General features: G+C 46.2%; 1 protein-coding gene across 1 annotated transcript in view; it reads left to right on the forward strand.

Annotated features, from left to right (window-relative positions):
* cadm2b (cell adhesion molecule 2b) overlaps positions 1-15,647 on the forward strand; it is a 468,536-nt gene that overhangs the window by 439,456 nt on the left and 13,433 nt on the right. Inside the window, exon 8 of the mRNA XM_082966808.1 lies at positions 626-804. Coding sequence (XP_082822934.1) covers positions 626-804 — 179 coding nt within the window. The remainder of the gene's footprint in view (positions 1-625; positions 805-15,647) is intronic.

Here is a 15,647-nt window from a genome sequence, read left to right on the forward strand (position 1 = left end):
GCAATGGTGTCTGCAGTGGTGTCTGCTGTGGTGTCTGTTGTGGTGTCTGTTGTGGTATCTGTTGTGGTGTCTGTCGTGGTGTCTGTGGTGGTGGTTTCTGCTGTGGTGTCTGTTGTGGTGTCTGTTGTAGTATATGTTGTGGTGTATGTTGTGGTGTATGTTGTGGTGTCTGTTGTGGTGTCTGCTGTGGTGTCTGCTGTGGTGTCTGTTGTGGTGTCTGCTGTGGTGTCTGTTTAGGTGTATGTTGTGGTGTATGTTGTGATGTCTGTTGTGGTGTCTGTTGTGGTGTCTGCTGTGGTGTCTGTTGCGGTGACTGTTGTGGTGTCTGTTGTGGTGTCTGTTTAGGTGTATGTTGTGGTGTCTGTTGTGGTGTCTGTTGTGGTGTCTGTTGCAGTGACTGTTGTGGTGTCTGTTTAGGTGTATGTTGTGGTGTATGTTGTGATGTCTGTTGTGGTGTCTGTTATGGTGTCTGCTGTGGTGTATGTTGTGGTGTCTGTTGTGATGTCTGTTGTGATGTCTGTTTAGGTGTATGTTGTGGTGTATGTTGCGGTGTCTGTTGCAGTGACTGTTGCAGTGACTGTTGTGGTGTCTGTTGTGATGTCTTGTGTTGTGTTTTCTCCACCAGACCAGAGCCAGTGTTGTGGTCTAAAGATGGAGGGGAGCTTCCTGATGTAGAGAGGATGATCGTAGAGGGCAGAGAACTCACCATCACCTCCCTCAACAAGACAGACAACGGCACGTATCGCTGTGAGGCCAGTAACTACCTGGGGACCAGTGGAGCAGAATATGTGCTGTTTGTATATGGTGAGTGTCTTACATAGGAGATACACTGGGGGCGTTGCAAAAGGAAGATTATTTTTTATTTTTTATATATATAATTTTTTTTTGCTATACTGGACGCATAACTTTTGGCCAGCAATATTGGACATGGTCAATAGCAGTGCACTATATAGGAAATAGGGTGCCATTTGGGATGCATTCCAGTCTGCACATATATGGCTTAGTGTACCTGGAGCCTGGAGGGAATATAACACATTATTAAGCCCTCTCCTCTCCTCTTCTCTCTTCTCCTCCTCTCCTACTCTCCTACTCTCCTCCTCTCCTTCTCTCCTCTCTTACTCCTGTCCTCCCCTCCTCTCCTCCTCTCCTCTCTTCCTCTCATTTCTTCCTCTCCTCTCCTCTCCTCCTCTCCTCTCTTCCTCTCATTTCTTCCTCTCCTCTCCTTTCCTCCTCTCCTTTCTTCTCTTCTCTACTCTCCTCCTCTCCTACTCTCCTACTCTCCTCCTCTCCTTCTCTCCTCTCTTACTCCTGTCCTCCCCTCCTCTGCTCCTCTGCTCCTCTCCTCACTTCCTCTCATTTCTTCCTCTCCTCTCCTCTCCTCTCCTCTCCTCTCCTCTCCTCTCCTCTCCTCTCCTCTCCTCTCCTCTCCTCTCCTCTCCTCTCCTCTACATTCTCCTCCTCTCCTCTCCATTCTCCTCCTCTTCTCCTCCTCTCCTCTCCTAATCTCCTCTCCTCCTCTCCTCCTCTCCATTCTCCTCCTCTCCTCCTCTCCTACTCCTACTCCTCCTCTACTCTCCTCTCCTCTTCTTCTCTCCTCTTCTCTCCTCCTCTCCTCCTCCTCCTCTCCATTCTCTTCCTCTCCTCCTCTCATTTCCTCCTCTCCTCTCCTCTCCTCTCCTCTCCTCTCCTCTCCTCTCCTCTCCTCTCCTCTCCTCTCCTCTCCTCTCCTCTCCTCTCCTCTCCTCTCCTCTCCTCTCCTCTCCTCTACATTCTCCTCCTCTCCTCTCCATTCTCCTCCTCTCCTCTCCTAATCTCCTCTCCTCCTCTCCTCCTCTCCATTCTCCTCCTCTCCTCCTCTACTCTCCTCTTCTCTCCTCCTCTCCTCCTCTCCTCCTCTCCTCTCCTTCTCTCCTACTTCTCCTCTCCTCTCCTTTCCTCTCCTCCTCTCCACCTCTCCTCTCATCTCCTCCCCTCCACACTGCAACTGAGGCTGCTAACATTTGTCAAAAGCTGTTGAAACTAAAATAAGAAATACAGGCGAAGTCAGAATATTAGAACCAGACGTTGAGGATTTATGCGTTTTTGCAACAAACAATCCCACATGAGAGTACGTTTTTTTTCCGGGAGAAAAGACTTATCCTGGCTCAGAGAAGATATACTTTATTCAAACTAGTAGGGTATAGATCTGTGGACACAGTTGAAGTCGGAAGTTTACATACACCTTAGTCAAATACATTTAAACTCAGTTTTTCACAATTCCTGACATTTAATCCTAGTAAAAATTCCCTGTCTTAGGTCAGTTAGGATCACCACTTTATTTTAAGAATGTGAAATGTCAGAATAGTAGTAAAGAGAATGATTTATTTCAGCTTTTATTTCTTTCATCACATTCCCAGTGGGTCAGAAGTTTACATACACTCAATTAGTATTTGGTAGCATTGCCTTTAAATTGTTTAAATTGGGTCAAACGTTGCGGGTAGCCTTCCACAAGCTTCCCACAATAAGTTGGGTGAATTTTGGCCCATTCCTCCTGACAGAGCTGGTGTAACTGAGTCAGGTTTGTAGGCCTCCTTGCTCGCACACACTTTTTCAGTTCTGCCCACAAATTGTCTATAGGATGAGGTCAGGGCTTTGTGATGGCCACTCCAATACCATCACTTTGTTGTCCTTAAGCCATTTTGCCACAACTTTGGAAGTATGCTTGGGGTCATTGTCCATTTGGAAGACCCATTTGCACCAAGCTTCAACTTCCTGACTGATGTCTTGAGATGTTGCTTCAATATATCCACATAATTTTCCTGCCATCTCTTTTGTGAAGTGCACCAGTCCCTCCCGCAGCAAAGCACCCTCACAACATGATGCTGCCTCCCCCGTACTTTACGGTTGGGATGGTGTTCTTCGGCTTGCAAGCCTCCTTCTTTTTCCTCCAAAAATAACAATGGTCATTATGGCCAAACAGTTCTATTTTTGTTTCATCAGACCAGAGGACATTTCTCCAAAAAGTACAATCTTTGTCCCCATGTGCAGTAGCAAACCGTAGTCTGGCTTTTTTATGGCGGTTTTGGAGCAGTGGCTTCTTCCTTGCTGAGCGGCCTTTCAGGTTATGTCGATATAGGATTTGTTTAACTGTGGATATAGATACTTTTGTACCTGTTTCCTCCAGCAGCTTCACAACTACCTTTGCTGTTGTTCTGGAATTGATTTGCACTTTTCTCACCAAAGTACATTCATCTCTAGGAGACAGAACATGTCTCCTTCCTGAGTGGTGTGACGGCTGCGTGGTCCCATGGTGTTTATACTTGCGTAATATTGTTTGTACAAATGAACGTGGTACCTTCAGGCATTTGGAAATTGCTCCCAAGGATGAACCAGACTTGTGGAGGTCTACAATTTTTTTCTGAGGTCTTGGCTGATTTCTTTTGATTTTCTCATGATGTCAAGCAAAGAGGCACTGAGTTTGAAGGTAGGCCTTGAAATACATCCACAGGAACACCTCCAATTGACTCAAATGATGTCAATTAGCCTATCAGAAGCTTCTAATGCCATGACAGCATTTTCTGGAATTTTCCAAGCTGTTTAAAGGCACAGTCAACTTAGTGTATGTGAACTTCTGACACACTGGAAGTGTGATACAGTGAATGATAATTGAAATAATCTGTCTGTAAACAATTGTTGGAAAAATGACTTGTGTCATGCACAAAGTAGATGTCCTAACCGACATGCCAAAACTATAGTTTGTTAACAAGAAATTTGTGGAGTGGTTGAAAAACAAGTTTTAATGACTCCAACCTAAGTGGATGTAAACTTCCCACTACAACTGCAGTTGGACACTAGCCTTAGTTAGTCTTTATTCACACCAGTAGGGTGTAGCTCTGTGGATAGATGGACACTAGTCTCAGTTAGTCTTTATTCATACTAGTAGGGTGTAGCTCTGTGGATAGATGGACACTAGTCTCAGTTAGTCTTTATTCATACTAGTAGGGTGTAGCTCTGTGGATAGATGGACACTAGTCTCAGTTAGTCTTTATTCATACTAGTAGGGTGTAGCTCTGTGGATAGATGGACACTAGTCTCAGTTAGTCTTTATTCATACTAGTAGGGTGTAGCTCTGTGGATAGATGGACACTAGTCTCAGTTAGTCTTTATTCATACTAGTAGGGTGTAGCTCTGTGGATAGATGGACACTAGTCTCAGTTAGTCTTTATTCATACTAGTAGGGTGTAGCTCTGTGGATAGATGGACACTAGTCTCAGTTAGTCTTTATTCATACTAGTAGGGTGTAGCTCTGTGGATAGATGGACACTAGTCTCAGTTAGTCTTTATTCACACCAGTAGGGTGTAGCTCTGTGGATAGATGGACACTAGTCTCAGTTAGTCTTTATTCATACTAGTAGGGTGTAGCTCTGTGGATAGATGGACACTAGTCTCAGTTAGTCTTTATTCATACTAGTAGGGTGTAGCTCTGTGGATAGATGGACACTAGTCTCTGTCCACTAAGATTTCACAGTACAGGGGAGGGGAAGGATGACATATTATTCAGCTTCTGTTGTCTGTTAGTCTGTTGGTCTGTAGGTCTGTAGGTCTGTTGGTCTGTAGGTCTGTAGGTCTGTTAGTCTATTGGTCTGTAGGTATGTTAGTCTGTTAGTCTGTTGGTCTGTAGGTCTGTAGGTCTGTAGGTCTGTAAGTCTGTTTTCTCTTGTCTGTAAGTCTGTTGTCTGTAAGTCTGTTTGTCTGTTGGTCTGTAGGTCTGTAAATCTGTTAGTCTGTTGGTCTGTAGGTCTGTAGGTCTGTAGGTCTGTTAGTCTGTTAGTTTGTTGGTCTGTCAGTCTGTTATATATTGTCTGTAAGTCTGTTTTCTCTTGTCTGTAAGGCTGTTGTCTGTAAGTCTGTTGTCTGTAAGTCTGTAAGTCTGTTAGTCTGTAAGTCTGTTAGTCTCTATTCATCTGGAGAGCTGGAGGGGAGATGAGATGAGTAATGCCAAACTGGGCTCAGTGCTCTGTATTGGACTGTCACATCTGAAACAGATTGGACCACAGTGTCATCATTTCATCAAGAGTAGAAAATACTATTGTCTTGGGTTGTTCTGGGAATGTGGTGTGGTGTGGGGGTTGTTGTGGATAATCACCACAGGATTGAAATAAGCTTCAGCGAAGCCCTGAAGCTTAAAGAGTCTGTAAACCCACGTAAGGTACTCTTAGCTAGATTATGTGGTGAATTGTAAATGATTCTCCATAGAGATATTCTCAGATCTGCCATTAAACCGGTTGATGTCACCACTGTTAGGGGTTGTGTACCAAATGGCACTCTATTCCATTTATAGTGCACTTACCTTTAGTAGTAGTAATACAAAGTAGTGCCCTATATAGCGAATAGGGTGCCATTAGGGATGCATATTTATGTCTGAGGGATGACAGCAGAGCAGGTGAAAGAGGCATGAGAAAGTGTCTCATTACCAGCAGCAGTTATAATTCTACCTCTGGAATAAGTCTGGCTGCTAGAAAGGAGTGATAGATATTGATATGTCTCTTTACCTCTGGAATAAGTCTGGCCGCTAGACAAGACAGATAGATATTGATACGTCTCTTTACCTCTGGAATAAGTCTGGCTGCTAGACAAGACAGATAGATATTGATATGTCTCTTTATCTCTGGAATAAGTCTGGCCGGTAGACAAGACAAGACAGATAGATATTGATATGTCTCTTTACCTCTGGAATAAGTCTGGCCGGTAGACAAGACAAGACAGATAGATATTGATACGTCTCTTTACCTCTGGAATAAGTCTGGCCGGTAGACAAGACAGATAGATATTGATACGTCTCTTTACCTCTGGAATAAGTCTGGCTGCTAGACAAGACAGATAGATATTGATATGTCTCTTTACCTCTGGAATAAGTCTGGCCAGTAGACAAGACAGATAGATATTGATACGTCTCTTTACCTCTGGAATAAGTCTGGCCAGTAGACAGGACAGATAGATATTGATACGTCTCTTCATCTCGTCTGAGTAGATGCAGCTAATTTGCTAATGACACCGTACCAGAGCTGAGGAGCAATCAATGTCTTCCTGAAGTCACACAGACACAATGAATCACATTTATCACCGTCCTGAAGTCACACAGACACAATGAATCACATTTATCACCGTCCTGAAGTCACACAGACACAATCACATTTATCACCATCCTGAAGTCACACAGATACAATGTATCACATTTATCACCATCCTGAAGTCACACAGACACAATGTATCACATTTATCACCATCCTGAAGTCACACAGATACAATGTATCACATTTATCACCATCCTGAAGTCACACAGACACAATGTATCACATTTATCACCGTCCTCCACTTCTATTCCGATATATGAGATGAATCCTGCATGGAGAAATGAAATGTGCAGGCTTGAGAATAGAGCCGACGACGACGTGATAATGCCTGCATTTGGCACAGTGAGAAGATGATAGATGGGAGGGAGAGGGAGAGGGAGAGGGAGAGGGAGAGGGAGAGAGAGAGAGAGATGTGGCTGCATCCCAAAAGGTACCATATTTGTTATAGTGCACCATAGGGCTCGTATCAACAGTAGTGCAATATATAGGGGTTAGGGTGCCATGTGGGATGTACCCACAGTGAAAAGAGGATAGATGGAGGTAGAGAAGTGAATGTGAGCCCTGTCCTCTCCTTGTTCCCTCTCTCATCAGCGCCAACATGAGGTCCTTGTATTAATGTGAACATCTGCCTGGCACAGTCATCAGTATCATCTCTCGCCTATTGTACATTACACCTCACACACATCTTGACACACATAGTGTGTTCTCACCCGCGACAGGTGTGAGGTTTGATCAGACACTTGTTGTTACACGTACCTGTGCTCCTTTGCCACACACACACACACACACACACACTCTCTCTCTCTCTCTCTCTCTCTCTCTCTCTCTCTCTCTCTCTCTCTCTCTCTCTCTCTCTCTCTCTCTCTCTCTCTCTCTCTCTCTCTCTCTCTCTCTCTCTCTCTCTCTCTCTCACACACACACACTGAGTTCCTTTGTCTCATCTGACATCACTTCTTACACAGCCATCGTCAAGCTTCAGGGTTTTTGTTCTCACCTGGGGATAACACCTGTTTCCTATAGAATAGACTGACAGGTATTCATCACCTGTTTCCTATAGAATAGACTGACAGGTGTTCATCACCTGGGGATAACACCTGTTTCCTATAAAATAGACTGACAGGTATTCATCACCTAGGGATAACACCTGTTTCCTATAGAATAGACTGACAGGTATTCATCACCTGGGGATATCACCTGTTTCCTATAGAATAGACTGACAGGTACTCATCACCTGGGGATATCACCTGTTTCCTATAGAATAGACTGACAGGTACTCATCACCTGGGGATATCACCTGTTTCCTATAGAATAGACTGACAGGTACTCATCACCTGGGGATATCACCTGTTTCCTATAGAATAGACTGACAGGTACTCATCACCTGGGGATATCACCTGTTTCCTATAGAATAGACTGACAGGTACTCATCAGTTCAGTGATAACACCTGTTTCCTATAGAATAGACTGACAGGTGTTCATCAGTTCAGTGATAACACCTGTTTCCTATAGAATAGACTGACAGGTACTCATCAGTTCAGTGATAACACCTGTTTCCTATAGAATAGACTGACAGGTACTCATCACGTTTTTCTCTACTTATCTTCACTATTCTCCTATTCCTAAGGCAGATGGTATGAATTCATAGTAGGTGAAGTTTCCCCTAGGCATAGATCTAAGATCAGCTTCCTCTTCCCCGACACTAACCTTAACCATTAGTGGGGGAAATGACAAACTGACCTAAGATCTGTGTCTACAATATTAGAAATAAAGGCACTATCTAGAACCTAAAAGGGTTCTTCGGCTGTCCCCATAGGAGAACCATTTGAGGAACCTTTTTCGGTTCCAGGTAGAATCACTTTTTATTCAAGGTACAACCTTTTTGGGTTCCTTGTAGAACCCTTTCCACTGACAGTTCTACCTAGAACCCAAAAGGGTTCTACCCAGTTCCAAAAAGGGTTCTACCTGGAACCCAAAAGGGTTCTACCTGGTACCAAAAAGGGTTCTACTTGGAACCAAAATGGGTTCTCCTATGGGGACTGCCGAAAAACCCTTTTTTCTAAGAGTGTAGGTCAACTCACCCTACCTCACATAATGTAGTAGCTAAATGCTTGGTTTACTAAGAAGCATTCTATCATACATTATTATTTTTCATTTTTGTGTCTATTTTCAAGCCATTTATCATCTTTAGTATACTGTGATTTCATTCATTGTTTCATTTCATTGTGCTTAGTAAGACCTATTTCTGCTATGTTCACATCCTTTATCATTTCCTTAGTTCCACTTGCTTTTGTTCAAGATTGTTTGTGTTTCTTTCACCAGACTCCCACCACCACTACCAATAGCTACAGATCTAAGATCAGCTTCCCAAGAACTAACCTTAATCTTAACCATAACCACGCCCATTATCCACCACCACCATCACCACAAGCTGGAGGTTTGTGAGACACGGAGGTTAAGGAAAGATGAAGGTTTGCGAGACACAGAGGTTGAGGACAGCTGGAGATTTGTGAGCCACAGAAGTTGAGGACAGCTGGAGGTTTGCGATCCACAGAGGTTGAGGACAGCTGGAGGTTTGTGAGCCACTGAGGTTGAGGACAGCTGGAGGTTTGCGAACCACAGGGGTTGAGGACAGCTGGAGATTTGTGAGCCACAGAGGTTGAGGACAGCTGGAGGTTTGTGAGCCACAGAAGTTGAGGAAAAGTGGAGCTTTGTGAGCCACAAAGGTTGAGGACAGCTGGAGGTTGGTAAAACACAGGGGTTAAGGAGAAATGGAGATTTCTGAGCCACAGAGCCTGAGGAGAGCTGGAGGTTTGTGAGCCACAGAGGTTGAGGACAGCTGGATAATGGTGAGACACAGAGGTTAAAGAGAGCTGGAGATTTGTGAGCCACAGAGGTTGAGGACAGCTGGATAATGGTGAGACACAGAGGTTAAAGAGAGCTGGAGATTTGTGAGCCACAGAGGTTGAGGACAGCTGGAGGTTTGTGAGCCACAGAGGTTGAGGACAGCTGGAGGTTTGTGAGCCACAGAGGTTGAGGACAGCTGGAGGTTTGTGAACCACAGAGGTTGAGGACAGCTGGAGATTTGTGAGCCACAGAGGTTGAGGACAGCTGGAGGTTTGTGAGCCACAGAGGTTAAGGAAAGCTGGAGGTTTGTGAGACACAGAGGTTGAGGAAAGCAAGAGGTTTGTGAGACACAGAGGTTGAGGAAAGCTGGAAGTTGGCGAGCCTCCGAGGTTGAGGCAATCAGGAGGTTTGAGAACCACAGAGGTTGAGGACAGCTGGAGATTTGTGAGCCACAGAGGTTGAGGACAGCTGGAGGTTTGTGAGCCACAGAGGTTGAGGAGAGCTGGAGGTTGGTAAAACACAGGGGTTAAGGAGAGCTGGAGATTTCTGAGCCACAGAGCCTGAGGAGAGCTGGAGGTTTGTGAGCCATAGAGGTTGAGGATAGCTGGATAATGGTGAGACACAGAGGTTAAAGAGAGCTGGAGATTTGTGAGCCACAGAGGTTAAGGAAAGCTGGAAGTTTTTGAGCCATAGAGTTTGAGAGCTGGAGGTTTGTGAGCCATAGAGGTTGAGGACAGCTGGATATTGGTGAGACACAGAGGTTAAAGAGAGCTGGAGATTTGTGAGCCACAGAGGTTGATGTCAGCTGGAGGTTTGTGAGCAACAGAGGTTGAGGACAGCTGGAGGTTTTCGAGCCACAGAAGTTGTGGATAAGTGGATCTTTGTGAGCCACAGAGGTTGAGGACAGCTGGAGGATGGTAAGACACAGAGGTTAAGAGAGCTGGAGATTTCTGAGCCACAGAGGTTAAGGAAAGCAGAAGGTTTGTGAGACACAGAGGTTGAGGAAAGCTGGAGGTTTGTGAGACACAGAGGTTGAGGACAGCTGAAGGTTTATGAGCCACAGAGGTTGATGTCAGCTGGAGGTTTGCGAACCACAGAGGTTGATGTCAGCTGGAGGTTTATGAGCCACAGAGGTTGAGGACAGCTGGAGGTTTGCGAGCCACAGAGCTTGAGGACAGCTGGAGATTGGTGAGATACAGAGGTTGAGGAGAGCTGGAGGTTTGCGAACCACAGAGGTTGAAGAAAGCTGGAGGTTTGCGAGCCACAGAGGTTGAGGACAGCTGGAGATGTGTGAGCCACAGAGGATGATGGCAGCTGGAGATGTGTGAGCCACAGAGGATGATGGCAGCTGGAGATGTGTGAGCCACAGAGGATGATGGCAGCTGGAGGTTTGTGAGCCACAGAGGTTGAGGAAAGCTGGAGATTTGTGAGCCACACAAGTTGAGGACAGCTGGAGGTTGGTCAGTCACAGAGGTTGAGGACAGCTGGAGGTTTGTGAGCCACAGTGGTTGAGGACAGCTGGATATTGGTGAGACACAGAGGTTAAGAGAGCTGGAGATTTCTGAGCCACAGAGGTTAAGGAAAGCAGAAGGTTTGTGAGACACAGAGGTTGAGGACAGCTGAAGGTTTGCGAGCCACAGAGGTTTAGAAGAGCAGGTGGTTGGTGAAATAAAGAGGTTAAGGAGAGCTGGAGATTTGTGAGCCACAGAGGTTGAGGACAGCTGGAGGTTTATGAGACACAGAGGTTGATGTCAGCTGGAGGTTTATGAGCCACAGAGGTTGAGGAGAGCTGGAGGTTTGCGAACCGCAGAGGTTGAAGAAAGCTGGAGGTTTGCGAGCCACAGAGGTTGAAGAAAGCTGGAGGTTTGTGAGCCAGAGAGGTTGAGGACAGCTGGTCTATGAGCTACAGAGGTTTAGAAGAGCTGGAGGTTTGCGAGCCACAGAGGTCGAGGACAGCTGGAGGCTTGCAAGCCACAGATGTTGAGGAAAAGTGGAGCTTTTTGAGACACAGAGGTTGAGGAAAGGTGGAGGTTGGTGAGACACAGAGGCTAAGGAGAGCTGGAGATGTGTGAGCCACAGAGGATGATGACAGCTGGAGATGTGTGAGCCACAGAGGATGATGACAGCTGGAGATGTGTGAGCCACAGAGGATGATGGCAGCTGGAGGTTTGTGAGCCACAGAGGTTGAGGAAAGCTGGAGATTTGTGAGCCACACAAGTTGAGGACAGCTGGAGGTTGGTCAGTCACAGAGGTTGAGGACAGCTGGAGGTTTGTGAGCCACAGTGGTTGAGGAAAGCTGGAGGTTTGTGAGCCACAGAGGTTGAGGAAAGTTGGAGGTTTGTGAGACACGGAGGTTGAGGAAAGATGCTCAGATTTGTAATATATTTATAACTCGCTCTGCTTTTTCAGAATCAGCACGTGTTCCATTGGTTCACTCCAGACCCTGTTGGCAATGGAGCCAGGAGAGCAATTTTCTGTAAAGAAAGAGACAGTATCTGTGTCGCAATTGGCACCCTATTCCCTCTTTGGTGTACTACTTTTGACTAGGGACCATAGGGCATTAGTCATATGTAGTGCACTATATAGGGAATAGGGTTGCATTTGGGACACAGTCAGTGAATGGATTTTCTCTTCACTCGCCTGGTAAACCAGTAAAATCCATAAATCCAAAGCCTTTTTCAAACACATATTTCTGTCAGGTCTTCCCACAACAACTTGACAGGGCTTTCTACAGAGAAAACTGTGGAATGCAAAATATACTATGCAATATTTCCGCAAACCCCAGTTCTTATTTAAGACCTCATTATGTCTGCAATTATTTTGTGTGTGTGTGTGTGTGTGTGTGTGAATGTGTGTTTGTGCGCGTGCGTGTGCGCATGTGTGTGCTTGTGTGTGTGTGTGCGTGCGTGTGTGCGTGCGTGTGTGTGTGTGTGTGTGCGTGCGTGTGTGTGTGCGTGCGTGCGTGTGTGTGTGCGTGTGTGTGTGTCCATGCTCAAATGAGGGCCACATGCAACATAATCCCTCAAAGATGGATCAAAAGCTTTTAGAGAAGTAGAGCGTTAGAGAAGCTGGCCAACCTTCACCGTGTTTTGCCGTTTAGAAAGTAGAGCGTTAGAGAAGGTGGCCCCCCTTCACTGTAATCTTCCGTTTAGAAAGTAGAGCGTTAGAGAAGCTGGCCTCCCTTCACTGTGCTCTGCTGCTTGGAACGTAGAGCGTTAGAGGAGGTAGCCTCCCTTCACTGTGCTCTGCTGCTTGGAACGTAGAGCGTTAGAGGAGGTAGCCTCCCTTCACTGTGCTCTGCTGCTTGGAACGTAGAGCGTTAGAGGAGGTAGCCTCCCTTCACTGTGCTCTGCTGCTTGGAACGTAGAGCGTTAGAGGAGGTAGCCTCCCTTCACTGTGCTCTGCTGCTTGGAACGTAGAGCGTTAGAGGAGGTAGCCTCCCTTCACTGTGCTCTGCTGCTTGGAACGTAGAGCGTTAGAGGAGGTAGCCTCCCTTCACTGTGCTCTGCTGCTTGGAACGTAGAGCGTTAGAGGAGGTAGCCTCCCTTCACTGTGCTCTGCTGCTTGGAACGTAGAGCGTTAGAGGAGGTAGCCTCCCTTCACTGTGCTCTGCTGCTTGGAACGTAGAGCGTTAGAGGAGGTAGCCTCCCTTCACTGTGCTCTGCTGCTTGGAACGTAGAGCGTTAGAGGAGGTAGCCTCCCTTCACTGTGCTCTGCTGCTTGGAACGTAGAGCGTTAGAGGAGGTAGCCTCCCTTCACTGTGCTCTGCTGCTTGGAACGTAGAGCGTTAGAGGAGGTAGCCTCCCTTCACTGTGCTCTGCTGCTTGGAACGTAGAGCGTTAGAGGAGGTAGCCTCCCTTCACTGTGCTCTGCTGCTTGGAACGTAGAGCGTTAGAGGAGGTAGCCTCCCTTCACTGTGCTCTGCTGCTTGGAACGTAGAGCGTTAGAGGAGGTAGCCTCCCTTCACTGTGCTCTGCTGCTTGGAACGTAGAGCGTTAGAGGAGGTAGCCTCCCTTCACTGTGCTCTGCTGCTTGGAACGTAGAGCGTTAGAGGAGGTAGCCTCCCTTCACTGTGCTCTGCTGCTTGGAAAGGGTTTATGCATTCAGAATCCCATAGTTGGATTCACAAGAGAACAGAAGCTGTCGTTGAATACATGTTGTTGTTTTTCCACTAGGTCTTCCTATGGAAATAGGAAGGAGAGTTGACCTAATGAGACACAGTTGTCATGCTGTAAGAGCAGGGGCCGTATATATCAATTGTCTCAGTGTAGAAATGCTGATTTAGGATTTGTTTTGCCTTTAAGGTCAGATTTATTTTTTTTTTTAAATTTATTTAACCTTTATTTAACTAGGCAAGTCAGTTAAGAACAAATTCTTATTTACAATGACGGCCTACCCCCAGCCAAACCCGGACGACGCTGGGACAATTGTACACTTCCCTAAGGGACTCCCAATCACGGCCGGATGTGATGCAGCCTGGATTCGAACCGGGGACTGTAGTGATACCTCTTGCACTGAGATGCAGTGCCTTAGACCGCTGCACCACTTGCAACAATAACATGACATGGACAGGTGGGGAGCTGATCCTCGATCAGCACTCCTACGCTTGATATATACAGCCCCAGAAAGCATGGCTGTACTCTAGCTGCATACAGCTGGTTTGCATTCATATCCATCGTGGTGAGTGTGAAAAATAAGACTAATGCTGTCTGATAAAGACAAAATACAATAAAGAACCAAGAGTTGTAGACTTTCCTCTTCACTTGAGTTTGCTTCTCAAGTCATGTAACTTGGTTGGAGAGTGAGTGCTCCTTCACCCTGTCCATTTAACATAAAAAATGTAGAGGGAAATAGAGAGTGATCAGGTCTAATGTACCCATATAGCTGATATCAAGACAGTTGATAACCAGACAGTTGATAACCAGACAGCTGATACCCAGACAGCTGATACCCAGACAGTTAGTTTAATATACCGTTGATACCCAGACAGTTAGTTTAATAGACCGTTGATACCCAGACAGTTGATACCCAGACAGCTGATACCCAGACAGCTGATACCCAGACAGCTGATACCCAGACAGCTGATACCCAGACAGTTGATACCCAGACAGTTGATACCCAGACAGCTGATACCCAGACAGCTGATACCCAGACAGTTGATACCCAGACAGTTGATACCCAGACAGTTGATACCCAGACAGTTGATACCCAGACAGCTGATACCCAGACAGTTGATACCCAGATGGCTGATACCCAGACTGTTGACACCCAGACAGTTGATACCCAGACAGCTGATACCAGACAGCTGATACCCAGAGAGTTAATACCCAGACAGCTGATACCCAGACAGCTGATACCCAGAGAGTTAATAACCAGACAGCTGATACCCAGACAGCTGATACCCAGACAGCTGATACCCAGACAGCTGATACCCAGACAGTTGATACCCAGACAGTTGATACCCAGACAGCTGATACCCAGACAGCTGATACCCAGACAGCTGATACCAGACAGCTGATACCAGACAGTTGATACCAGACAGTTGATACCCAGACGGCTGATACCCAGACAGCTGATACCCAGACGGCTGATACCCAGACAGTTGATACCCAGATGGCTGATACCCAGACTGTTTTACCCAGACAGCTGGTACCCAGACAGTTGATACCCAGACAGCTGATACCCAGACAGCTGATACCAGACAGCTGATACCCAGAGAGTTAATACCCAGACAGCTGATACCCAGACAGCTGATACCCAGAGAGTTGATACCCAGACAGTTAGTTTAATTGACCGTTGATACCCAGACAGCTGATACCCAGACAGTTGATACCCAGACAGTTAGTTTAATAGACCGTTGATACCCAGACAGCTGATACCCAGACAGTTGATACCCAGACAGCTGATACCCAGACAGTTGATACCCAGACAGTTGATACCCAGACAGCTGATACCCAGACAGCTGATACCCAGACAGTTGATACCCAGACAGTTGATACCCAGACAGCTGATACCCAGACAGCTGATACCCAGACAGTTGATACCCAGACAGTTGATACCCAGACAGGTGATACCCAGACAGCTGATACCCAGACAGTTGATACCCAGACAGCTGATACCCAGACAGTTGATACCCAGACAGTTAGTTTAATATACCGTTGATACCCAGACAGTTAATACCCAGACAGCTGATACCCAGACAGCTGATACCCAGACAGTTGATACCAAACAGTTGATACCAGACAGTTGATACCCAGACAGTTGATACCCAGACAGCTGATACCCAGACGGCTGGTTTAATAGACAGTGACATTTCCAACAGAGCTACACTCTTAGAAAAAAGGGTTCCAAAATGGTTCTTGGTGTACCTTTAGGAGAACTATTTTTGGTTCCATATAGAACCCTCTGTGGAATGGGTTCTACCTGGAACCAGAGGGGTTCCTGCCAGGAACCAAAAAAAGAGTTCCTCAAATGGTTCTCCTATGTGGACAGCCGAAGAACCATTTTAGGTTCTAGATAGCACCTTTTTTAGAGTCTACAATCTCTACTACTATTTTAAGAGCTGTCTGCCATAGCCTTTTTACCCCATAACAGTGAGTAGACTTTGAATACCTTGTGGTTGATTGTCATCGTTGTCATCCTGACTGTTTGTGTGTGTCACTGGGCCTTGTACTGCTGTCACTGTGATGT

Source organism: Salmo salar, chromosome 20, assembly GCF_965601325.2.
Source record: "Salmo salar chromosome 20, fSalSal1, whole genome shotgun sequence".
Taxonomy (NCBI): Eukaryota; Metazoa; Chordata; class Actinopteri; order Salmoniformes; family Salmonidae; genus Salmo; species Salmo salar.